Source organism: Mastacembelus armatus, chromosome 8, assembly GCF_900324485.2.
Source record: "Mastacembelus armatus chromosome 8, fMasArm1.2, whole genome shotgun sequence".
In the NCBI taxonomy this organism is placed as follows: Eukaryota; Metazoa; Chordata; class Actinopteri; order Synbranchiformes; family Mastacembelidae; genus Mastacembelus; species Mastacembelus armatus.
The window spans coordinates 20,262,530-20,287,755 of NC_046640.1; the positions used below are offsets into that span (position 1 = coordinate 20,262,530).

A 25,226-nucleotide genomic window follows, 5' to 3' on the forward strand; every position below is an offset into this window, starting at 1 on the left:
ACAAGAACAGGCCACAAAATAAAATATTTTTTTCCTGTCATGAATTCAAAGAAACATCTGGGAAAACAAAGCTGAAGCCACATCACGAACACATTGCACTAAGAAGTTATTTTATTATATATTACACAGTGTACATATTTTTGTAAGTAGCTGCTGTACATTAAATACCTAATGCAAATGTTTGTATATTAAAGTTTATAGCATAAAGTAATATGGTGTGGATTTATTGTTTAAACATTTATAACAAGCATAAATCTAAAGAGAAAAGGGAATAACATTTTTTAAAAAAGCATTAATTAAAGATACACAGAAAACAGTGTATGAATGTTAGAGAAGCAGTGGTCAGCTTCAACATTTTCTCCATAAAATTAAAAAATGTGGAAGATAAGAAACATATTTAGCTTCATAAAATCTGCCTTATCTAAAAATGTACTAAACAAAATTACAATATCTAGTAAAAGTTAATTCCCTTTAAATTTAAACCAACTTCAAAATGTTAAATTCAAAGTTCACTTTTGCGTTTACTGTGTGATCGTTTCATTTCATGTAGCGGACGCGCCGTTTATCGCTGGATGTTGACTCATACGCGTGAGCTCTGGAACCTGTGCGCCCCGTGCTACAAACCGAACGCCACCCTCCGGAGTGCAGGGCTGTGGGGGCGTTTCCGGCTAATTGCTCGCAGATTTCCTCGCCCCCATTGGTTCCCAGCCCTGGGGTCCGTGTGAACCGGGAGGAGGGGGCTCTGTGGTCAAACCCACCGCGACCTAAGCAGCACCAGGAGGCAGAGGAGGGAGGAGAGCCGCAGCAGCAGCGTCGCAGCCCCGCTTCCAGGCTGCATGGGCTAGTCGGTTAGCTAGCTTAGCACCGCCGAGAAGCCCCGGTCGTCACCTCCGTGTTTTCCTCTCCGTGCCCCGCGGTCCTGCCTCCACGCTGCCCGGCTTCAAGATGATGAAGTTTCGGTTCCGTCGGCAGGGCACCGACCCGCAGAGGGAGAAGATAAAACAGGAGCTTTTCGCCTTCAACAAGGTAAAGTAACGGGACAGGAGGAGCGGGAGGGAGAGAGAGAGAGAGAGGATTTCCCCCTTCTCCTCCTCCTCTCTGCTCCCCAAAACTAAAAACAGTCTCTTTAAAAACTGGACCAGGTCTGAAGTCCTTGCAGCGTTTGGCCCGGCTGCTCCGCTGCGTCCTGGTTTTCCAGCTGCAAACACAAAGGAGCTGAAAAACCCCACGGGCGCCAGCGTGCGGGGCGCTGCGTTGATGTGTGTGCGGGGCTGCTCTCTTGTTTTCACGGCGCGTTAATTGGCTTCCACCCAGACCAGGCCCGCGTTCAAAGTGGACCAGGGAAACTTATCCCTGCAGCTCTAACGCTGCTGTAATTAACCAGCAGCAGATTATGTCAGGGCTGGGGATTACTGGGCTTCAGATTAACAAGATTGGTCTCTGTTGCAGCACTTTGACGCCCCATGTGAGTTACTGGGTGCCCTATATTTCAATTATTGATCAAGATGGCGATGCCACAGCTTGCAGGATCTGTCTCTGTGTGTGTGTGTGTGTGTGTGTGTGTGTGTGTGTGTGTGTCTGTCAACATCCACATGGATATAAACAAGTTCACGTCCTGTGGATCTCAGCATCCTGCAGGTAATGCACGCCCTTCCCCTCTGGCCAGGGCTGAGATCTATTTAAGAGCTCCTGGCCTGAGCACATTACAGATCCACTTTCAGTAATCTGTCACCTCGACCACTGTTGCTAAACTGGTGGGAACCTAAAAGTAGACAGCGACACCGTTTTGCCAAGTGTCAGGAACGTATTGATAATTGTGCGTATCAGATATCAGCTTGCAGGTGATGTGTTTGGACAGTGCTGCAGCTTTGGCCACCAGGGTGCATGTGCACTTTAAACAGGCCCCCCGGCCAAAGACAAACTGGCTGCTGCTGTGGCCTTGAACCCGGGTCAGGTGAGGCCGAGGTCTGTCTGCACGCTCAGAAAGTAGAGCAGAGTGTTCCAGGGAGCGGGTTTGTTCAGACCTTTTGATGTTGAAAACTCGACACCATGAACCCGATTATTCAGAAAAACTGCGTTACTGTATAACTAGTACGAGGAAAACGCACCTGCATGTCCTTGAAGCTGCTGTTTATTCATCACTAACCTTGTCATACCAAAAAACACTCTCTTATCTTGGGCTGCAAGTGAAAATGATTTTCCTAATCAATTAATGTGCTGATTATTTTCTTAGACTAATCAATAAAAGGTTAGATGAGAGTGGGAAGTACCTGCTGTGATTTCCCACAGGATCAAAATGATGTATGAAAGCAGCAAATCATCAGATTTGATTAAAGCAAATGGACATTAGTTGATTCTTAAGCTCATGGATATGTAACTAATGATTTAATTTCATTATTAATCATTTTACTTTATTTGCAGTATTTAAATTTTGGACGTTTTGGTAAAAGCTGTGGCTTGAATTTTCTTTCGATCGACTACTTGTTGCTGCCGGCGCCCACGGAGCAGATGCTTCTGACAGCAGCGGAGTGTGTAGGTGGTGAGACGTTCGTGCAGGTTTTCCCGGTGTAGCCGAGCGTTTTCACATCTGTGCCTTAATGTTTAAAGTCCAACAAACTGTTTGTTGCACTGTGGCAGCTCCCGAACATATCGCGGAGCTGGTTTCTCAACAGGAGCGACGCTTTGATGTGTAATCAGGTCGGCACTTTTAAAGATAGTTTCAGTTAATGTTTCACTTCATGAGACCCCTCTACCTGTTTTGCTGTGGGTTTCTGTCTGCGAATTGAAACGCTTTCTCAGCTGTTTCGGCTTCTCCTCACACGATCAGAAGGAGAAGCTGTGAATTTATGTTAATCTCATTTAACAGGACCCATGGAGCGTCACAATGAAGCAGCTATGCTGCAGTCAGTGCTCCGAAAGAGCTTTCCTCTAACTTTATTAAGGGAGATTTCCCTTTCAGGCGCCTCCCTACAGTCTGACAGGCAGACGCACACACACACACACGTGCACAGCAGGGTGTATTTTGGTGAAAATGTCAGAAAAATAAATCACTGCCTTCTGTTAATCTTAACTGTGTTCTTCTTGTTTTGTCTTTTCTGTTTCTCTGCCCGTTCTTCTCCTGCAGACCGTGGAACATGGGTTCCCACATCAGCCCAGCGCTTTGGCCTTCGACCCCAAGCTGCAACTTATGGCTATCGGCACAAAGTCGGGAGCCATCAAAGTGTATCCTTCATCATCAGCACCATTGCTCACAGTAAGGCTGACACACTCATCACGGTAATATCCAGCAGATACAGTCTTAATCTTATATAATTACAGCCGAGTGTGAGAATCGGTGACATCAGTGCATTGAATTGCAGTGTCGTCAGTTTGCGTCTCTAGAAGTGCAGCTCTGTGTGTCTCCCTCAGCTCTGCAGCACAGAGACAGCACAGTGTCTTTCCCACGTTCTTATGATTTCATGTTCTTCAGTGTAAGATTTGGACTCATTTGGTTTTTTTAAACCTGTTTCTCTGAGTCTGTTTGAGCTAAGTTGTGTTCTGTGTTTGCCTTGTTCTTACGCTGCTGTTGTTTTTCTCGCTTTGGTGGCGCCCGCCGCACATCACTGCATGAATTTTGAGGAAAAACCTGTTCAGCTGTATCTGCAGCAGAGCTGTTTATGTAACATCAGTTGTGCAGAGCTGCTGTGTGTGTGATGTTTGTCTTCATGGGAAGTTGCACTGTCTGCACCACTGAAGTGGAGACGACTGCTCTTCCATTTCCTACTGGACTGACAATACCAGAGAACTGGTTCATTTTTCTGCAGTTTATTTTCAGAGTTGTGGAGGTTATTCCAATGGGTTGTAATAACATCATCGTAATTTAACTAAATCTTTGCTAGAAAGTAGAAAAATATGTTGTAAACAAAGCATGGATTTCAGAGTTGGAGGCAAGCATGAGAATTACTGAAGCTGTACTGTGTAAATGCATTTTGCAGTGAGACTCTCAGTACTGACAGAAGTAGCGTGAACACACAGTCCTCCTATACAATCGTGGTCAAAATGTGGTTTGTTTGCTGCTCATGATCATGTGTTTTAACTCTTTCTGTCCCATAATGTTGTCACCAGACCCCTGCAGAGACAATAACGTCATCATGGTCTTTGCATATGTTATTCGGCAGATTGCGTTAATGCGTTTGTGAGTCTGTGTTCAATGGGACTGGAACCCCCAACCCGGCAGTGCTGCTGCAGGGGCCGTGTCTGATTGAGCAACACAGGATGAGTTGGAACATTGAGTCAAGCTGTTTTGGAAATGAGTATTGGCTTGGCTCATGACATGCATTGCGACAAAGCCATATTCTGGCTCAGAGTGTCAGTGGTGTCAAAAATTCCAGCAGCTCAGAGTCTAATGCACTGTCCACATGTCACAACTCTGTGACAAGCTGTTGATCTCTCCACGGCTGCCAGCTCTGTCCTTATTACTGTGACGCTTCTGCTTGTTTTATTGCAGGCAGGTTGTCCCTCTGTTTCTGATCCACCAGGTGTTTCTGTTCAAGCATCCAGTGTTTCCTGTGTTGCTTTTCCTCATGTTTGGTTTGTACAAGCGGCGGTGAAGAGCACCTAACGGGGTTTATGAACACGAGCACGTCCGTGTTTGGTTTTATATGTTACGATCGTACCATCTGTGTAGTTAGATGGTTATTGAGACGCTATTTGAACAGTCATTGGTGTGTGTGCTGATGCATTACACTGGAGAATCAGCTCTTTGAGATGCAGTGTTCAGAGAGAGAGGGAGAGAGAGGGACTGGTGGTACCAGGCACTTTACCCCAGAGGGAGATGGATGGAGGAAGAGTTGGAGGAGGGGGGGGAGAAAATAGCTCGACTGTGTGGTTGTACCTACTCTCACACAATGACTGATACTGCAAGATAGTCAGGCGGCTTTTTAACAGGGTCCCAGCTGCTGTTGGAATTTCTGAAAGTGAGCGTGTGCATGCAGCCAGTTTCATAGATCCACCAAAGTAAATCTAATACAGTCCAATCTGATAGTCCTGCAATAAATTCTCCCTCTTGAAGGTTTTAGTGTTCAAATTTATTTCCTGACTGTTGCAGAGAGAAATGTTGATTCAACTGTGTGATCGTGTTTGGAGGCCGTGTTTTTGCTGACGTGTGTTATGCAGAGAGCTGTTTCTGTTGTTTAGTCGGCCTTCTAATGCTAACGTGGTGAACAGATCATGGAAACACCTGAGTGTGGCAGAGTCTGCTTAAAAGGTTTCACTTCTTTGGGCCTCTAAAATCAACTTTTGTTCAGCCATCTTTGAAATAACACACAGCAGGAAAAGTGATTTTTAGTGTTAGTTGTTTTTGTGTTTGATTATTCAGCCATTGGGATGAATCCGTTGGTCTTTAAAAAGCAAAAGTGGGAAAAAAAATGCAGATTATAATTTCTGGGAGACTGTGTCTTCAAATAGCTTGTCCTGTCTGACCTAGAGTCCAGAACCTTATTCAGCTTACAGTCGTAATACAGGCAGCAAATCCATTTCAGGAGCTGGAACCGAAAATGTTTTTGTGTTTCTCCTGAAGGAAAAAAAAAAAAAAAATTCCTGAACACTCAGTAATCAACACTAACAGTTAGTTTTTGTTCTGAGCACGAACGTTTATTTTAACCAAATGTTTCTTATTGTGTCCGTGTGTGTCCACGTTCCCTGATAATCTCGGAGACTCACTGACTCGGGTTTGACCTGGACGTGGTTGCCAACATACCTGTTAGTGCTTTGAGCAGCAGTGCCAGATGTGTGGTTCTGCTCTCACACGCTGAGCAGTGCCTGGTAGAGTAGAGTGTTTTCACTCCGTTACAAAAGGAGGAGTGGAAAATCGAAAATTATTATTTTTTGGTTGGACCCTCTGTTTTCTGTGTTGGCATGCTGTCTGTCTTTTCTGTCTCTCACTCAAGTTTCTCACTTGTTTCTTTCCTTTTTCTCCGTCTCCGCGTGTTTGTAAAGGCAGAGTCGTATTACGCCCTGAGAGTTTCTGCTTCGACCACAGACTGGGGCTCGGCAGAGGGAAGGGGACAATGTGGTGTGGAAGTTTTTTGTTTTTTTTTTTCTTGTGTATGTGTGTATGTCGACACATCGTGTGTGGGGGGCTGTGGGGCGATCTCCAGAAGTCTGTCTCCTGTTGTGGAATGCATGTTGTGCTGCCCTGGGTTAACCCTCCCTCCGTGTGTGTGTGTGTGTGTGTGTGTGTGTGTGTGTGTGTGTGTGTGTGTGTGTGTGTGTGTGTGTGTGTGTGTGTGTGTGTGTGTGTGTGTGTGTGTGTGTGTGTGGATTGGGTGAGTAAGAGCTTTGTTGCTGAGTCTAGTTTTAATAAAAGAAGCTTTTGAATTGGTTTCCAAGACGACCAGCTCAGTTCCCCGGGATGAGAAGTGCCTGCAGATTAGAGGGTTTTTAAAAGTCGGCAGCTCAGCACATCAGACAGCAGCGTTTGTTGGTGGAAATGGATCAGTTTGGGGTAAAAAATGTGAAAAGATTATATGTTTCAGTGCCTCCTTGAAACACGGGCATCTGTTTATAGCATCTTTCATGCAAAGACGCAGCTCAAAATGCTCTACAGGACAAATTAAAACGATTGTCGAGCTGAAATGAAAATAAACCCAGTTACCCTAAATTTAAAAACAAAGGTCATTACTTTTTTTTTTTTTTTTTTTTGGCTGTTCCACTGTTCAGGGCCAAAAAGCAAAACTGTATGAACCTGGGCTGTGATATTACCTGGACCCAGACCCGTATGTGCTCAGTCACACACTTTGTGACCCTGAAACTTCGGTGTTGGTGATCCAGCAGAGGACGTGTTAATATTTACACAGACACACTGCAGAGCTTTGATGTGTGTGCTGCAGCTGTGTGTCTGGCATCCTGTGTGCTCACCCTGTGTTTTACGGATTCCTCCTGTCTTATCTCCCAGAGGATAAAGGTGTTTGCCTGTGCCGTCTGGGGCTTTCTTAAATATTTGTCTTTTTTTTTTTTTTTCGCATTTCTTGACAAAGGCGGCAGTAGGTTTGTAGCTACTGTGACCTATGACCAGCTCTGTTTGTTGATGTCATTGTGTTAAAGTCTGAATTTTCCCTGAAATTCAGGAGAAAATTGATCTTCTTATTTCCTTAGTAGAGTCGACTCAGACAACAAGCATCAGGAGTCTTGTGTTGTTTCTATGAAACTTGGGTAGTTTGTGGTGAAAGCCTGTGAATTCCCAGGGAGCTTGTTGCTGCCACTTGTTTCCCTTTCAGTTTTATTGCAGCTGCATCTCCTTTGATTTCTCACATTAATTTTTCATGCTCAGCTGCACAGACTGTGGTCTGTGTTGCTGAATCATCTGTGGAGAAACTACTGCGTAATATCACATTGTGATCTTTTTGCTTGTTTGGACTGAAACTAAGTCGGTACTTAAATGTGTGGAACAAGTCAAGGAGCTGAAGATACAGACTGATTCAACCGTTGTTGTCGTCGTCCTCCTCGTTTCTTCTCTCACCCACATGCTGCCTAATCTCTGCTCCCTTTAGATCGATAGTTGTTACTCTCACTGCACATCGTTTCGTTTACATTTAGCTCCTGTCTCATGTCTTTTTGTTTTTCTCCTCCCTTTCTCTTTTTGTTTTTCTCTGTCACTCGTTCCTCCGCCTGTAACTTGTTCCTCATTGATGTTCACCCTCGTCTGTCTCTCTGGTCTTTCGTTTGGTCTGTGCTGACCTCCTCCTCAGTCTCACCCCTTCATCCACTGTATACACACTTAGGGATGAATGGACACACACACCCACTTGCCTGTTTGGCAGCATCTTTCTGCAGGGTCTGTGTGTATGTGGGTAAAGTGGCTGCGTAGATTGAAACAGCTAAATAGAAGCTTGCTTGCTACCTACATCTTCAATTCAATAATTCTGCCCAAACTACCTCCTTGGTACAACTTGACCTTACAAATTCCAGTATAGTATAATTGCAGCAATGCATTACGTAGTGTTTTGTACATACACACATCATAGCAGCCTGTCCACAGAGGAGCACTGGACTAAACTGTGTGTACAAGGACAAATAAGGCAGAAGCACCAAGAAACATTTGTGTGTGGCAGCGATTGTGATTCTTTACGCTTGTGCCTTCAAAGCTTCCAGAGTTGAGCAACAAAACCAGTCCATGGCACTTTGTGCTAACAATCCCACAGTGTTCCTGTTTTTCCAGGACCTCTAGGTTTAACACACCATGAGAATTTAAAAAAACAACAAATCGGATTTTGCCAAGTACAAAATCGTTAAAAGTCCTAGAATTATTGTCCCAGTGTTGGCATGTTAACATTTACTCATTAGAACTGACCTGAGGTTATTGCTGAGGTTAGTACTGTACAGATTGAACTTTTCAGAGCCGCCATCCAGTTAAGAGGTTTCAGTGATGGACTGTACTTGGCTTTCAGTTTGTGACCAGCTGGCCCACAAAAGTTGCTTCAACACTTTTGCATCGGCCTACAGGACTTGGGGCTTGATTCGAGCCAAATCCTGTGAGAACATGATCCTAAACCTCCTACTCAGAAACAGTGTTTCTCCTGTGGCTGTGAGCGTCATTTAATATCTGAAATATTTCATGTTTAGAGCAGTGGGGAGGGATGATGAGTTTTTCCTTCTTGTGTAATGTGACAGCTGCAGTTCAGTCATTGTAGTGATCACACGGTTATTACAACTCTTCCTCTCTGGTCGGTGTTTGTGGCGTTCCAGATAAATGTTGTGCTGCCCGACAGTCACGTAACGTCAGCTCCCTCAGGGTGGACCCCTGTGGTGTCTGGGCGAGCGTGCACTGACTGAGTGGGACAGAAAGAGGAGTGTGGGAGGTGTTGAGGTACTAGCTGAAGGAGAGGATGCAAATGAGACGGGATTGTTCCTCTAGTGGGTGGGTGGAGTTGTTTGGCTTGTCTTCATGTAGACTGCCTTTTGCCAGACGTCAGCAGGGTTAGTGATTGTGTCTGTAGGGAGGAAAGGGAGTCGGTGAACATGTTCACAGATGATTCCTCAGGAGGTTTTGAGTGTAATCGATTTATGTTTCCTGGAGTGTGAGTTCAAACTTTCTCTGAACTCTTCTCAGGCCTAGAGTGTCTTATTCTCTTTCTGCCTGTGGTCAAACTTGTGCACTCATTCTTGAGTTTATTTGGTTCGTCTTTCCTTCCTGTCCATCCCTATCTTCTTGTTCATGTGTGTTGTGGGTGCGCTGGCTGTTGTCTGTGTCCGCATGAAGGACAATACCTTCTGTTTGTGTGTATTCAGACCGTGAAATCGCTTTATCCTTGCTAACGCTCGCTCTCTGCATCGCTGGACAGTTGCTTGTGTGTGTGAGGAAGAGACAGTGATTCATGAGTTACTGTAGGCCTCCTTTGTGTGCATTTCAGGTTCTCTGGTTGGTGTCGCAGCAAATCTGTGTGTTATACAATCAGAACATGCAGGTTTGATAAATGGTTTCCATGTGCACAGTCAGCACTGGTGCACTAGTGTCGCTCAAAGGTTTACGTTTTGTATGTTTAGTGCATTTTTCTTTATGGGCCTTTAAAGGAACTTTATGAACATGTATTTCAAAACCCCATCATTGTTTATCCACAGATTTTAAATGTGTCCCTGCTGCTTCTGTTGTTTCTTTTTATTAGTGCTTTCAGTTTTCATTTCAAAATTGGGTTGAGGAGTCCTTTGAATTACAGCTTTGAGTCAGTGTTTCCAGGTTTTGGACTGGACTTATTTAGCCTTGTGTGTGTGTGTGTGTGTGTGTTTCAACTGTGGAAGAAGCCTCTGATGTTCCTGCCGAGGCATCCTGAGAATTTGCTGCAGTTCCTTTCATCTGTTCTTTTTTTTTTTTTTTTTTTTTTTTTTAATCCATGAAACCTAAATTTAAAGCATATCTTCACGTCATGTGTTGAAATGACTGATCTATCAGTCCTTTGTGTTTATCTAAAGTATAAACGGACCAAGTAAAGATGGAACCTGTCAGTCTCTGTTAAAAGTGGAGTGTTTCTGTGACGGTAACATCACTATAATGATGAGCTTTACCTCTTTGTTCCAGACTGAAATATTTCACCAGACATTTTCTTCTCATCATCAAACTTTTCATTTCTGAACAGACAAGAAAAAGAAAAACACACCTTATTAACTTCAGTGACCTAACACCTTGTTCCAGCCTTGTACTCACACCTGATAAATATCCTCCTGTATTTGCAGCAGTTTGCTGCCAAGTGAAACCAGTATACATAGCTCCTGTATATGAATCGGTTGTGTTGGTGTTAATTTTGGATCTTAATATGATGCTGCTGCTGCCAGCTGTGGTGTGTTTGTCGTCAACAGTTTGTTTACATGTCTGTAGTTGTTTTTAACCAAGTGGGGCTGTCACTTTTCCCAATATCTCTGAATTACAAGACAGAGGGTGATGTTAATGGTTTTTCCCACTTGGCTGCTCATAATTACAGCTTAAACTAAACGAGGTGGTGCAAGTGCAGACTCACAGGGCTGCTAGCATGGCTGTGCTCTTTACATTTGTCTGTGTGTCCATGTGCACCAGCCTTTTAGCTGCTAGCTGATCATGTAAATACTCATGGGGTTAAGGTTTCATAGTTGAACAGAGCTGACTGTAGACTGGGAGCAGATTTGACACAGTTGGATGTTTGTGTTTCTGTAAATTTTGCTGTACATACTGTCAGGTTTATGTATGTAAGAGGACAGCCTGGGTAGTTGCAGAGAGATGGAGGAAGGGCGACACATTTACACATTTTAACTGTAATACGGGTCAGTGAGCTGATCCCATGGGGGGGGGGCAGCTTAAATCAGAGGACACACGCAAACTAATAACGAGGGACTCCATCTACAGCTGCCCCCAGTGAGGAGTGATGACATTATCACGAGGAATCCCTCCACCAGCTGTCCTCTGACATCACCAGGACCAGGATCTGTAATGTGTGTGATCTGTGAACCATGTACAACTGTTGAGCTTTTAGTTTTTTCATTTGTCCTCATCACACACACACACACACACAGACACATTAACATGTTCTCCTTCTTAGCAATAAATGCTTTTCACTGCAGCTCTCTGGGTTGTTGAAAGTTAGAAATTGGAGATGGTGGTTGCCTTGTTCCTGGTTCCTGTCAGAGGTGCTACAGACCAGCCAAGAGTCAAGGCTCCGACATGGTCTTAAATAGTAATTGGTGGTTTTATGTTCTTCTCATTGCACCGACAGCTTCCTTTGCCCTCTTTTTCTGTGCACAGGCTGCTTAGCTTTGGGCAGGGGGTTTGCTGAATAAATTTGTGATGAACGAGCTGTGGCCATCAGTTTATCATAACTCCAGATTTTCATCTCTTCTCATTCGCTCTGATCTCTTTTATACAGCTGTCAGACTCTCTGCACTTATCTCCCTGTCAGTTTTCTCGCTTCTATCTTTGGTGAACAGCAGCACAGCTGTTTCATTTATGTTTGTGTGTGTCACTTTCCTGTTCGGATTGTTTTGCACATCTTATCTATTATTAACACAACTGTTTGCAGCATTTTGCACTTGAAGTTTCACTGTTAAGTCAATGTTCTTGCTGTCGTTATATTAAAGCAGCAGTTTGACTTTTTTGTTTTTCTTGCTGAGAGATATGAAGGTTGATGCAACTCATTATTAGCTTAGCTTAGTCTCCCTTCCTAACTAGGCTTATGGTGCGTGACTGATGAGTGAGTGTTCCTCTTAGACCTCCATTCCCAGCTGTCTGCAGCAAGAGTTTCTGCAGTGAAGAAAACCCGGGGAGAGGAAGTGACAACACTGAAGGAATGCTGGTATGACTCTGGGCCTCTAGGGAGGGAACGAGTAAGGAGGGAGTTGAGGCGAAGAAAGAGGAGCCTGGGATGAGGTAGAAGGAAGATGATGCTGCGAAAGGAGACAAAGGAGGCCTGGGGGGAAAGCAAATGGTTTGAGAAGGCGAATGGGATAGAAATGAAGAATTATGGCAACCTTTTCTCTAATCACAGCCTTAATAAGTTGTTGAAAAGAGAAGGCATCATACAGAGTAGAGGGATGAAGAAGGTGGAAGTTAAAGTAACTGGTTTTGGAGACAGCTCTTGTTGAATAGGACAGAGAGGCAGCAGAGTTAAAATATGGAATAAACCTGAGAATTATAGGAATTAAGAAACCCAGACTGAACAGTCATATGCAAACATGGGAACTCTTATTTCCTCCTGTTTTGTGCATATTAATCCACATTCCTACAGGCTTATGTAAGCGGTGTGCTAAAGTGTGACAGTATTGCTCGCTTGTGTGTGTGTAGTTGCCAGTGGGTGTGTGCTAATTCACCGTTTATCCAGATTTAGCCTGTAGTTGTGTACATGGCGTCACAGTTCTTGAGGGTAGTCTTTATTTTATCAGCTCTGCTTCATTTACTGGACTAACAAAGGGAGGACTCTGAAGATGGCTGCTGATTTTATACACACACACACACACACAGAGCGGTGGTTTTAAGCAGCTGCGTCATCTGGTCTTGATAATTACTATGAGCTTTGCTATAGCGCTCTAATTTCTTCCCTGCTATTACACCTAACCAGTATGTTTGTTCTGGTTCAGCTCACAATTAACAGTTTTAACTCTTCTCCCAGTCACACGTTTTAATTATAACTCAAGGGGTGATGTTTTGAAGAAAGGAAGCAGGGATGCTTTAAGATATTCCTCTCTGCCTGCTGGTGTGTCTCTTTGGGGCTCCACATTACATGATAATACCAGTCATTTTCTATATTAACACTATTTTCAACATTTCCTAAAGATAGCTTTGAAGGAAATCTACAAAAAAAACTGTAAGAAGTACAAGTCGAAGAAGGTTTGTGTAGTGTGAGGAGCTAATGAATATTAAACAAAGCAGACATGAAAAGTTATGGCTGATTGAAGCCTTTGAGGCACCATTTAAAAAATATTTGGCATTAAATTACCCCGGTCCCACCCTTGGGACCAAAATTGTATTTCCAGATTTATTACCAAAGATCGTTGGACAAATTTGAATAAAGTCCAACAAACTTTGTATTAAATGAAAGGAGAAAGTCTCACGATTCAAATGGTAGATAGCAATTCAGGATTGAATTATCACAGCAACAACAGTTTCTTAATGTTTAACAAGAGTGAAAATATTCCAATGTGACACGTCCTACCTTTGTTGACGTATAGAGCCATATATGTACTGAAACTGCACATGTTGCATGTTATTTTTTTCATTAGAATCCAGGGAACATAGTGCATCCATGTTTTTAGTCCAAAAGACGTGTTGTCCCTGAGTAAATCCATAAAACCATTGTCCTCCTCATGAAAAGTTTTAATCCGGTTTGTGTTACGGTTGATTTCGCCGTTTATTCAATACAGATTGACATAGCAAGTTTCTGTGAAGCACATCAGGCCTCAATCAAACTTGTTTGTTATGCTTTTAAGCGTAAGTAAGTACGGAAACTAATGATAATCACGAGTCAGAGCAAATCCCACCCAGGGGGAGAGGACAACTTCTAATGACAGTAAAATCAGCCAGTCGCATTGTTTGTCAATGATGACTGACGTATGTTGTAGCCAATGAAAAGCCCTGAGGGAAAGGGGATTTAAATGGCCCTGAATGCTACAGTCAGTTTCCTTGACAACGCTGGGCACACAGCGGGTGTAGCTACGGGGGGAAGGGGAGTCATATTTCATATTTTACAGTGTGAAATAATAAAGTGCAAAGCTTTTCCTTTAAACAACACCAAAGGTCATCAATATAACCCTTAAAATGTAAAGACAACAGCTAGTTTAATTTGGGTGTGTGTTGTTCGGCCGTCTGTTTTACTGTTAATGTAGAAAATGAGCTTCCTTCCTGTTCTGCCATCAAGGGGTGTTTTACAGTGTACAAAATAAAGTGTGTCATGACTGGAAGAGGTAGAAGAATATGATGCTCATGCTTTCTGGGATTGTGGAGCTCATGACGCTCCACACAGCCAGAAATAAAATCTTCCTGAACTCTCTTATCCCACCAGTAACGCATATTTGAACCCACGCTGGGAGTCTTTTTACTGCTTACCCTGGCAGCGTCGGAGACGTGCTTCACACACACAAATGCTGTCCTGGGCTGCAGCTATGAGAGTCACGAGAGAATAAGAGGGAGGTTGAACAGGGAGGTGGAGAGTAAGGTTTCCAGAGGAATTGTTAAACCTGCCTGATGCAGGAACCTCCAGCAGTCAGTGTGACCGTGGAGCTGGCACATATATGCAGTGATAGCAAATATTATTATAAAGGGCTGGAGCTAATAATTGCTTTTATTGCTGATCTTTATTGTTGTGAGAAATGCTTCTTGTGTCTTGTATAATAATAAGAAGACAGAAAACCCTCATGTTTGAAAAGCTGGAAGTATTTGGGATTGTTGCTTTAAAATGGCTGAAACAAATAATTAGACGAATTGCTGCTGATTCATTTTCTTCCAGCAAATTAATTAACTGACTAATGGTTGCAGCAATGTGTTCATTCATATATCAGAAAGAGTTTACATTGCTTTATTCTTTCTTTATTCAAACTGTCAAAAATCTTATTACATTATCAGAGCTGTGGTTTTAAATGTAAAATAATGACTCATGCAGATGTTCCCCAGCTGTGTCTTTGATGTGTACCTTTTGTTATGCTGTTTCAGACATAGAGATACACACATTAAAAAAAAAAAAAAAAAAAAAAAAACATCTACTTCTTTGCACTAGTGACACAGCTGTACAGAATAAAAGGGTTTACACCCACTAAAGAAATGTCAAAATTGCATTCGGCAGACTGGAATCAGCTCCCAGCTTTGTTTGTCTTGCACATGTATCACCTACAGCTGAACTGAGGACCAGCTGTGTCTGCTGACTTTGAAATTATCTGGTTTCATCCTTGTCAAGTGCAAAAGTTGCCATGTTGTGTTTTCCTTGACGGGATCCTCGCAGCTATGGGGCCCCTGGTGTGGAGTTCACAGGACTGCACAGAGACACCAGTGCTGTCACACAGATCGTTTTCCTGCCTGGGCAGGTGAGCTGCATCACAGTATTATTAAGTGTCAAAATAAAGACTCCTACTACAGAGTGAGTAAAAATGTGGTAATGATGATATGCTACTTGCTCTGTCATAGGGCCGTCTGCTGTCACTGCTGGATGACAACACAATTCACCTGTGGGAGCTGGTGGCGGGGGTCCCCAGGGAAGTGGGACGGGTCAAGAGAGAGGGCATGGTCTCACTTCAGGAAGTGGGTAACTACAGCCTGCCAGGAAGACCTGGTATCGAGAGCTGCAGGTACATAGACCCTGTTGAGCCTGCTTTTAGATCTTTTATGTTTTTCCTTCTAAAAGAATTGGGAATTTTGGAGCTTGAGAGGTCAAGAGGTCAGTCCTCCTCACTCTTCCTCCTTTTTCTCCTCCTCCTCCTCCTATTCTTCTTCCCAGCGCCACCCGGGTGACTGTCCTGCTCTTGCTGAGGTCATGTGACCTGCTCTGCATTGGAACAGAGGGAGGGGGCGTCTATTTCCTGGAACTACCCAGTCTCACTCTAAAAGACAACCAGACGCTGCTTCAGGATCAGATCACACAGAGGTGAGACTGTCGCCTAGAAGTTTAATTAAGTGCTTATCATATTAAAACTCTAGTCATTCCCTTTTGTCCTCATTCTCTCCTCCTCATCACTGTATGTCTTCCCTCAAAACACTGCACTTTCCTCCACTCACAGCTCCAGCTGAGCAGGTCACACACATACAAACATGCACGCTGAGACAAATATCCCAGATGACCCTGGCAGCAGCAGGCAGGTCAGCGCCGTGTGGTTCAGGGACCATGAGAACAGCCACATCTCCTGATCACTGTCAGAGAGTAGAACAGGAAAGTAGAAAGAGGAGGACTGATGTTGATGTCTTGTCTATGGCTACGTTCATCTGTCAAACTAGCACAGAAGTCAGACGCAGAGGCATCTGTTCTGGGATGTTGTTGGACTTTGTTGCTACTGTCAATCACATCTAATCATCTCACACACACACACACACACACACACATACAGCCCTGATGAAACAGATTAACTGAGTTTTAAATGCTCAATAAATAACTTTTCCCCACAGATGTTAACTTTGATGTTGTTTACTTAGACATGAACATTTATTGTAATTAACTTTAAGCTTTGAATGACTTTGAACCTAACGCTAAAGCCTATTTGATCCACTTTGCTGCCATTGTAAACAGGATTTAATGTAGCTACTGCTGGAACTGCTGAGTTGTAACCACTGCAAACTTATATAATGTGGCAAAAGGAAATGGCTCATAGTTTATAAAATGCCCAAACACTGGTGAACTGCACAAAAAGAGGAACTGCAGTACCAAATACATCCTCACCATCACCAAGATGAAGACTTATAGTGGGATTTCTCTGCAGGGGGGGGGGGCAGCTAAACTGTGTCCTCATCATGGAAATATACACAAATCTACATAATGGACAATAATGTGTTTATGTGTGGCATTTAATGTTTCTAGAAAGTATAGTTTTTAATTTAGCACACTGCTGCATTCCTGTGTTGATAATCTGGCTGTGTATCACAGAGCCGACTGTCTGACTGGGTGGCCAAAGCCCTCATTAACCAGGCTTGTTTAGGGAAGTGGGTAGAACTGAGGCCTAACGAGAGCCCTGATAAGGTGTGTGTGTGTGTGTGTGTGTGTGTGTGTGTGTGTGTGTGTGTGTGTGTGTGTGTGTGTGTGTGTGTGTGTGTGTGTGTGTGTGTGTGTGTGTGTGTGTGTGTGTGTGTGTGTGTGTGTGTGTGTGTGTGTGTGTGTGCGTGCGCGCGCACAAAGGAGGGGAGGTTTTAGACAGTGAGGCTTTGTACCAGCTGCCAAAACACAGTGTTCCGGTTGGGGAAGTGTTTCAGCTGAATCTCCAATGTGCACATGAACACACACACACAGGCTCATCACCCAGACTCTGCAGCAGGATGCTGGATTCCCTAAAAATACTTGTGCATGGGGAGACAGAGACAATGGAATCCTTTGTTGGGAATGTTTCTGCCTCTGTGCTTCCGGAGAGGATCTTCCTCAGTAAACCCCACCAAAGCAGTTTAAACTGTGTGTGTGTGAGTGTAAAGGCTGATTATCTCTTCAGCGATGGTTCTGCCTCATCTGCAGCAAAGAGCCCAGGAAGCTGTGATCCTTTCTTCCCTCTGTTTGTTTGTTTTGTGTCATTTTCTCCCTCCTCTCCTTTCTTCACCCGTCGTCTCTCCCTCTCTTTTCCCTGTCCTTTGCTGAGGGAATGCTCTGTCATCTTGAGGGTGTGTCCTGCTCCACATTCCTCCATTGCTTCAGAGGAATGTCTGGTTCACAAGCTCCAGCAGCTCAGCTCTGCTTGTTTATTTCACTGTTGTTGTTGTTTTTGGAAGAGCAGCCTACTGTAGTAGTTTTTTTTTTTTTTTTTTTTTTTTTTTTTAAGTAGTTTTAAACTGATCTGCAAAGAATTTTTACTTTAGTTTGTGTAATTTGTGTGAAGTTAAGTTTGTTGATCTACCATTTTCTTCCGAATTGTTGATTTAGCAAAACCCCAAAGTGTGAGGTGAGGTGTGAACAGGTGGTGGTGAATGGGGAAAAAAAAATCTTAGCTTCTATCTCCAGTCGCTGATGATGTTGAGTGTCATGTTGAGTGATTATAAGAGTTGCTTTAACTGTGTGCACCTTTAACCTTGCGCAGTATTAAATATTTTATTGGTCAGCAGTGATGCAGGCCTTTGACCTGTAGGCATTTCTGCTTTATCACCTGCAGGATAGGTTACATTCTGTGTGTGGGATAATTGGTAATGTTTTGTTTTTCCAGCCTGCCAGATGACTACAGGTGTGGAAAATCCTTAGGGCCGGTGGAATCTCTTCAGGAACATCCTCAGCAGTCAGGGAAGGTGCTGATCGGCTACAGCCGAGGCCTGGTGGTCCTGTGGGATCTTAGCGCCCGTCAAGCTGATCAGCTCTTCCTGGGCAAGCAGGTACTTTGTTTACAGAGCAGAGTTTAGTGCACATTTATGTTCCTTTTTACTGCCAGTCTTCCCAATATACAATTAACAACTTTATCAAATTTTGTTATGGTAACGTTTTTTTGTCAACATGGTTTGGATATGTTAGTATTTACTAACACACGAGTTGCAGAGGAAATAGCCTGAAAGAGTAAGAACATTATCTGAAAATGAGCTTCTAAATAAAAGCTTTGTACTCGATTCAAAATTCGGACAAAATGAGCATCACTTAACTCCCAACAGCCTACCAAGTCACCAGATATGAGGGAACCAAGCTATTAGCTGCTGAAAGATGCAGTTGACTCTTAATACAATAACTAGTGTTTTAGCTGCAGTAACTGCTCCCCGTGTAACCTGTACAAACATGTGTGCACCCTGCAGCAGCTGGAGAGCCTGGTGTGGGAACGCTCTGCAAGCTTGTTTGTCAGTTCCCATAACGATGGAGGCTACTCTGTGTGGCCTGTTACCAGCGGCAACACCTACAGTCACCAGCCAGCGTCCTCCACCATCCCTTATGGTGAGAAACACGTACACAGCACACACACTTGTTTTAGGCACACTGGGGTCCGGTTGTCAGGATGGGGGGGTCTTATCAAATGAGACCTGTCCAGTGTTTGACGAGGGCAAAATCAGCCACGTCTGGTCACATATTGTGACTGACAGGATTCATTGTTACTGTAATGGGGGTCTTTTCAGTCAGGATCCTTAGTGGTTACTATGCAGGGATCTACACAATAGGCACTTTAGGACTGCAGGAACTTTTTCATAGTTCTTAGAACTGTTGGAGGAAGTTCCCTTTTTTTGTCTCTCTACACCACAGGAACTGAGAACCATAGCTGTTTTGTGGGACTTTTTCATCTTCTACTTCGGAGTAGATACTTTTCAATACAGTAGGAACAAAGAGTGATACATGTTTATGTCGGTCGGCTTACGTTACTCCAGAGTTCCTACTGGAGGTATTTATGTGAACAGAAAAAGGCCCTTAAGGTCTATAGTTCCTCAGGTCTGTTCCTCAGTGTGGTAGCACTGATTCTTCAGTTTGGTCCGATATATAATAATTGTAATTCTAAATCTGCATGGATAATTCTTCCAACACCACCTTCACATAGTCTTCTTCTTCTTCTGGCCTTTTTGTAGTTGGAGTGTCTTTAATGTCTTGCATGTTCTTGGTTTTTCTGTCCCAGGTCCTTTTCCCTGCAAGGCCATCAACAAGATCCTGTGGAGGACAACGCAAACGGGGTGAGTGTTGAAGCCTTATTCTGTGACACATATTTACTGTATGAGATAATTTGATCTCTGCGGTCACACAGGGCGATTGGGATTGTTGGAGTGCTTTTCTTTTATTTTACTTCTTTTCAGCTCTTCTCTTGGATCTTATGTCCCCATAAATTCAAAAGTTGTTTCCTGCTTCTAAATGACAATTTTCTTTAGTTTACGGTAACCAGGGTACAAATGAGAAGTATGAAGTCAGATGTGGAGAAAATAAGCTGTGTGTTATGTTAAAGTAATTAACCAAACTGAAAAGGTTTTTAACAAATAGTGTGGAAATTCCAATCTCCAGTCATATTGGAAAATCTTGTTGTCCCAGACGAGTTCTCAGGAATCACATCCATGTTCCTTGTTCCAGTTCCCCAGTGTTGTTATACAGTGGAGGGATGCCCAGAGCCAGCTATGGTGACCGCCACTGTCTGACCATTCAGAAGGACAAGGACCACGTCACCCTGGACTTCACGTCCCGAGTCATTGACTTCTTCACTGTCCACAGCATAGAGCAGGACAAAGGTGAGGATCTGGTCGTCCTCTCACGTCTATCGATTCCTTCATTCGTGTTAATTCAAGCGCTCACCTTCACTTTTTTGGAGCTTCAGGACTTAATTCTCTGTTGTATTTTCCCCATTAGAGTTTGATGACCCCTCTGCGTTGGTAGTGTTACTAGAAGAGGAGCTGGTTGTAATTGACCTCCAGACCCCTGGGTGGCCCTCTCTGCCCACCCCCTACCTGGCTCCCCTCCACTCCTCAGCCATCACCTGCTCCTGCCACATCTCCAGCGTCCCGCCTAAACTCTGGGAGCGGCTGGCCAACGCCGGTAAAGCACAGCGGGGCCGGCAGCCCACGCACAGGGTGAGAAACATGCTGCGATCTGTACAGAGCACTTTGATAGGAAACATGCACGCTCAACAGGTGGGGGAAGAAGTTATCCTGAAATGGAAATTCATTAGTGTGACCCAGTCGGTACTCCTTAAATATGTTTTAAATAAATAATTATGCTCTTAGACGTTTTACTCAAGTTAACAGATGGTATCTCATAACACCAGCTCTGCCTTCCCCCCCCGGCTACCAGTCCATGTTATTGTATTGATTTTAAAATCTAATCACTTATCAAGCTAAGAGCAGGCCCCTTTGGACATTTCAGACCTGTTGACTCTGTTGAGCCAGTGCACAGCCTGAACTGGGTCCTCCCAGTCAGGGCCCCCAAATTATGGAAGATCCTGCCAGAGGTTTTGAGGATCACAGATTCAGTACACGTTAAAATCCCGATTAGAAAAAAAAAAAACATACTTTTACACATATTCTTTCATATAATGCCATGTTTGATCACTTATAGCATTCTACTGATCACTTTTCCCTTTCCTGTAGTCTTCACTGTTTTTTGTTGTAATGCTTTAATATATATTATTCACATTGTATATCTGTGTGTGTTTTTGTTTTCTTTGTAAATGTGCAAGCAGTGTTTTAGAAAAAAGTAATTATTGGTTATGGTTGTGGTTGTACGTGGCCCATTTTGTGCCAGCTGAGTAGGCCCATTATCTAAAAATGTGAATATAAGACACACAACCAAAAGGGATAAAACACAATATTCAGACTTTCTACACAGCATTGACCTTTTTTTTTTTTTTTTTTTTTTAGTTCTGTGAATTGATGTTGCTATTTACTTCTTCAGTTCATTTAAATGTCATCAGAGATGGTTTCTTTGTGTTAGAACTGATTTCTGCTCATTGAAGTGTAGATGGCAACAGCATGTATTGATGATCCATATATTCTGAAAATTGGTTTATTCATGGCATTAGGATTTTCAGCTACAGGAAAATTCAAGATGTGTGTAAGCAGCTTAACGTGAAATGGCCTTAAAACGAATGTGGCCAAGCAGCTCATGCTCTAAATGTAGCTGGTATATATGCTAATCAGTGTAAATAGTTAATACATATAAAGCAGGATGCTCAGAGGTTCAGCTTGGATTTCTACCAAATGAAGTAAATGGAAAATAAATTGCAGTTTTAAATTGATCCCAGAGATGTTATTGTAGCTAATTTGGTGCTTGTTGATCTGAGCTTGCAGGCTGGCAGCTAGTCAGCTATGAGGAAACCAACAGGAGTGTGACCATCAGCCTGCTGCTAGTGTGTGAACTTTAAGAGCAGGTGTAGGCAGTTAAAGGCTTTGCAAAGGCTTTGTAGCTCGGATCAGCTGTTAGATCAGTGGCACATTAGACCAACACACACACACACACACACACACACACACACGCAGCTGGTACGCCCGTAAATCATGGCTGTCAGCCCATGCAAGGAAATCTGAGCGACTGGCAGAGGCAACAAAAGAGCTGAGCTGCAGAGAGTTTCTGTGTACACATGCTGCTGCGTATACACATGCCTGTGTGTCAGGCCAGTAAATTCTGAGCTGGGGTCACGGTGACATTGAAAGGGTTAAGATGTGTGGATGTGAAGTTAAATATTCGAATAGATCTCCTGCAGCTTTGGTCAAAACAATGAAATCTTAACTCTTGTCCTGTCTCTCTTTGTGTAGAGTTGGCCCATATGTGGAGGGAAAAACCTGGCGCCTCCACCCAAACAACAAGAGCTGTTGTTGACAGGGTATCTACACGCACACACGCACACTCTCTCTCACAGGCTGTGTGTCCACACTGCAGGTGCAACAAATTTTCTTTTTTTCATGACACAAATCCGGTACAGATTTGATGGTTTCCAGTAAGCGCCTGTGCCTAAAAGCTACACAGAGATTTTTCCATTTCTTTCATTTCGTACTCGTCTTGAAACTAGAATTTGTCAGCACTGCCTTTAGAAAATGCTGTGACTGAATTCTGCTGACTACAGATGTTTGGCACAGAGGGAGGAAGTGAAACGGCTGGATCGGTTGGAATTTGGGGAGATTCCACAGCTGAAACGAAACTCAAAAAGTTAAATGAAAACTGCGTGAAACCAGGAGGAGGAATGTTTTGATATTAGTGTGTTTCCCCATGGTAGCTGCATTCAGACTGAAATGTTTTGGACTACTGGATGGATTTCATGACGTGTTGGTTCAAACACTGATTCTTCAGAGCAGGAATTGACTTGTCCAATATTTTGGTTTAGTTAAAACAAAAACAAATGTTAGCACAAAGCATCACTGTGCCAAAATACAGCCTCACACATTGAGCTGTTGCTATCATGGCTGCAGACTCTTTCTGAGCAAACAGATGTACATCCCATAATTTCATGCTGGTGGTTGAAGCATTTTCAGTATAAATCTGTAAAATTTGATACCACTAAATTACAGCCCACAACATGAATCTACACCTCTCAACAAAACAGAAGAACATAAAGGTCGAATGTTACAGATCATTGTTTTTAATCACATTAAATGTGGCAGTGTACCTAATAAAATGGCCAGTCTAAAGAAATCACATGGGCGCAGCAGTTTGTCCAACAGGTGTCAGTTTGTCCGCTGACATCCTTTAAATCAGATTATACTCATGTAGAAATATTTGTTTGCAGGCATGAGGACGGCACTGTGCGTTTCTGGGATGCATCAGGTGTTGCTCTGACTCCGCTGTACAAACTCAGCACTGCCAATGTCTTTCACACCGACTGCGACCCTAGCGACGACTCTCAGGATCCTAGCAACGACCCCGACATGCAGCAGGAGGAGGAATGGCCTCCGTTCAGGAAGGTGAGAACTGAAGAGGCATGTGATGAGTCAGAAGGGGGTAAGAATATAAAAAAAAAAAAAAACGAAAGTCTTTCCTGTGAAATCACACACAGCTTCAGGATTTACAGGCTGTGGGAATAGAAAGTGTGTATTTTATACACACACACACACACACACACACACACACACACACACACACACACACACACACACACACACTAAGACTTATAACACTACATCTGTGTCCTAATTTTCCCATTTGATTGTTTTCATGTGTTTGGTTCTCAGACAGACCCACCCAATTGTTCCTCCTATTAAATCTTGACTCTGAAGGAACCACAGTCTTTTAATGGGCTGTTTTCTGTGCATTTTAAATGAAGTGTCAGCATCGTGAAGCAGAATTTCATTTCGAGGGAATCCAGCCGAGAAGTTCGGCTTCTGGAAATGGCGAGCTTGGTGAATGTTTAAATGAACTGCTTTTACAGTTGGAAATGTGTTTAGGTGGGTGTCCAAAATCAGCATATAACATCTGGAATCATAAATAAGTAAAAGTGTAGAAGTTGATCTTGTAATGAAGTGAAGTGATGCATTCAACAGTGAAAAAAAGATTAGTGTCCACACACACACACACACACACACTTAGCGGCCTTTTCTCCTTCCTTTTACTCTTCTTTTCTTCCTTTTCACTCTTTTACCCCCCTCCACCTTTCCTCCTGTATCCTGTGGTAACGGAGCTGCATGTTCAGGAATGTGGCCCTCATATGGGATGAAGAGCCTTTCCCTTTTTTCTCCTGTATAATGAAAACCAGACCCATCAGCCCACTCTTTCTCTGTGTGTGTGTGTGTCTTAGTGACCAGCTTCTCCTACTCCTTGTTTAGTGGGGGGGTGGGGGGTGGGGGGGAGACTCATGGTATTTGACAGAGAATAAGAGGAGAGGGTCTGTCATTGAGGGAGGAGGAGGAGGAGGCGGAGAGCTTGAGGAAGACGTTTTGACATCGGTCTGAACTAAATTTGTTAGTGGATGTTTCAGGTCAAATATTCAGAATGAGATGATATTGATTTTAAGAAAAAGGTGTTGGACATGGCAGAAGATATACACCAGGACCATCAGTAGCAGCTTAAAGGTGTGGGAGAAGATGCATCCCAGTTTATGGACATAAATTTGCAAGATACTACTACTTGATGTGTGTTTTGTGTGTGTGTTTGAAGGTGGGCTGCTTTGACCCGTACAGCGATGACCCCAGGCTGGGCATCCAGAAGATCAGCCTGTGCAAATACAGCAACAAGCTGGTGGTGGCTGGAACAGCTGGACAGGTAAATAAATGTGTTTACAGGAAATGCACATGCAAACATACTAAACTCTGTGCAACACAAAACAATACATTTAGTGTTCATACCATTCATGTTATTTAAAGGTGATGCTTGTCCTCGATGGTATCACAATGGAAAAATCTGAATTAAAAAGGCTTATCCTTTAAGGAGCCTCAGTGTGCTCATCTCGTGTCATGCCAGCTGAGAGTGACTGAAAGTTTTCATCACCCAGTATGTGTTTAGGAAACTTTATTTCTGTGTACCTGCTGAAGTTCTGTCCTGATTGTGGCAGAGCTGGAGAAAGGTCGAGGCATCTGAAAACATTAGCATTTGTCTTCTAGAGGCCATGAATAAAAATTAATAGTATAAATATAGTTTCCCCTTTTTCCCTATAGACTACACCACATTTAAAAAAAAAAAAAGTCTTCTACCTGTGTACTGGTGGGGGTGCATGCACTATATATATGTTCTTTGCTACTACATTTATTTCTGCTGCCGATGTTCTCTGCACAGTCGTAAACCCTTTAGAGTTAAAATCAGGTTTCTTTTCTTCCATCTCTGCAGGTGATTGTGTTGGGTTTGAGTGACGAGCGCTCGGACCACTTGGTGGATGTGTCGGTGGTCGATCTGCTGCAGGACAGGGAGGGCTTTACCTGGAAGGGCCATGACAGGTTGGAGCCACGTCTTAAACCTGCACCTTTTCCTCCCGGCTTTCAGCCACTGGTACTGGTGCAGTGCCTGCCCCCAGCCTCTGTGACGGCGGTGGCCTTACATGCAGAGTGGAATCTGATCGCCTTTGGAACGAGTCATGGATTTGGCCTGTTCGACTACCACAGACGAAACGCTGTGTTGGCCAGGTAGGGACACACAGTCACAGCTCAGGAAATTACCAGGCAAATAACGGACATTTCAGGATTTATACAAAATCTCTGGGCCCAAACTACGAAAGGATAAATACACAACACCCTGCTGTTCTGTGTGTTTCCCATA

At 43.5% G+C, this 25,226-nt stretch overlaps 1 protein-coding gene across 1 annotated transcript in view; it reads left to right on the top strand.

Moving 5' to 3' along the window:
- Positions 1-641: 641 nt before the first annotated feature.
- Positions 642-25,226, top strand: part of llgl1 (LLGL scribble cell polarity complex component 1) — a 31,465-nt gene continuing 6,880 nt past the window's right edge. Inside the window, exons 1-14 of the mRNA XM_026324721.1 lie at positions 642-1,026; positions 3,125-3,222; positions 14,928-15,009; positions 15,110-15,270; positions 15,420-15,566; positions 17,812-17,974; positions 18,383-18,518; positions 19,186-19,240; positions 19,629-19,783; positions 19,902-20,122; positions 21,803-21,870; positions 22,771-22,945; positions 24,135-24,239; positions 24,801-25,093. Coding sequence (XP_026180506.1) covers positions 946-1,026; positions 3,125-3,222; positions 14,928-15,009; positions 15,110-15,270; positions 15,420-15,566; positions 17,812-17,974; positions 18,383-18,518; positions 19,186-19,240; positions 19,629-19,783; positions 19,902-20,122; positions 21,803-21,870; positions 22,771-22,945; positions 24,135-24,239; positions 24,801-25,093 — 1,940 coding nt within the window. The 5' untranslated portion in view covers positions 642-945. The remainder of the gene's footprint in view (positions 1,027-3,124; positions 3,223-14,927; positions 15,010-15,109; positions 15,271-15,419; positions 15,567-17,811; positions 17,975-18,382; positions 18,519-19,185; positions 19,241-19,628; positions 19,784-19,901; positions 20,123-21,802; positions 21,871-22,770; positions 22,946-24,134; positions 24,240-24,800; positions 25,094-25,226) is intronic.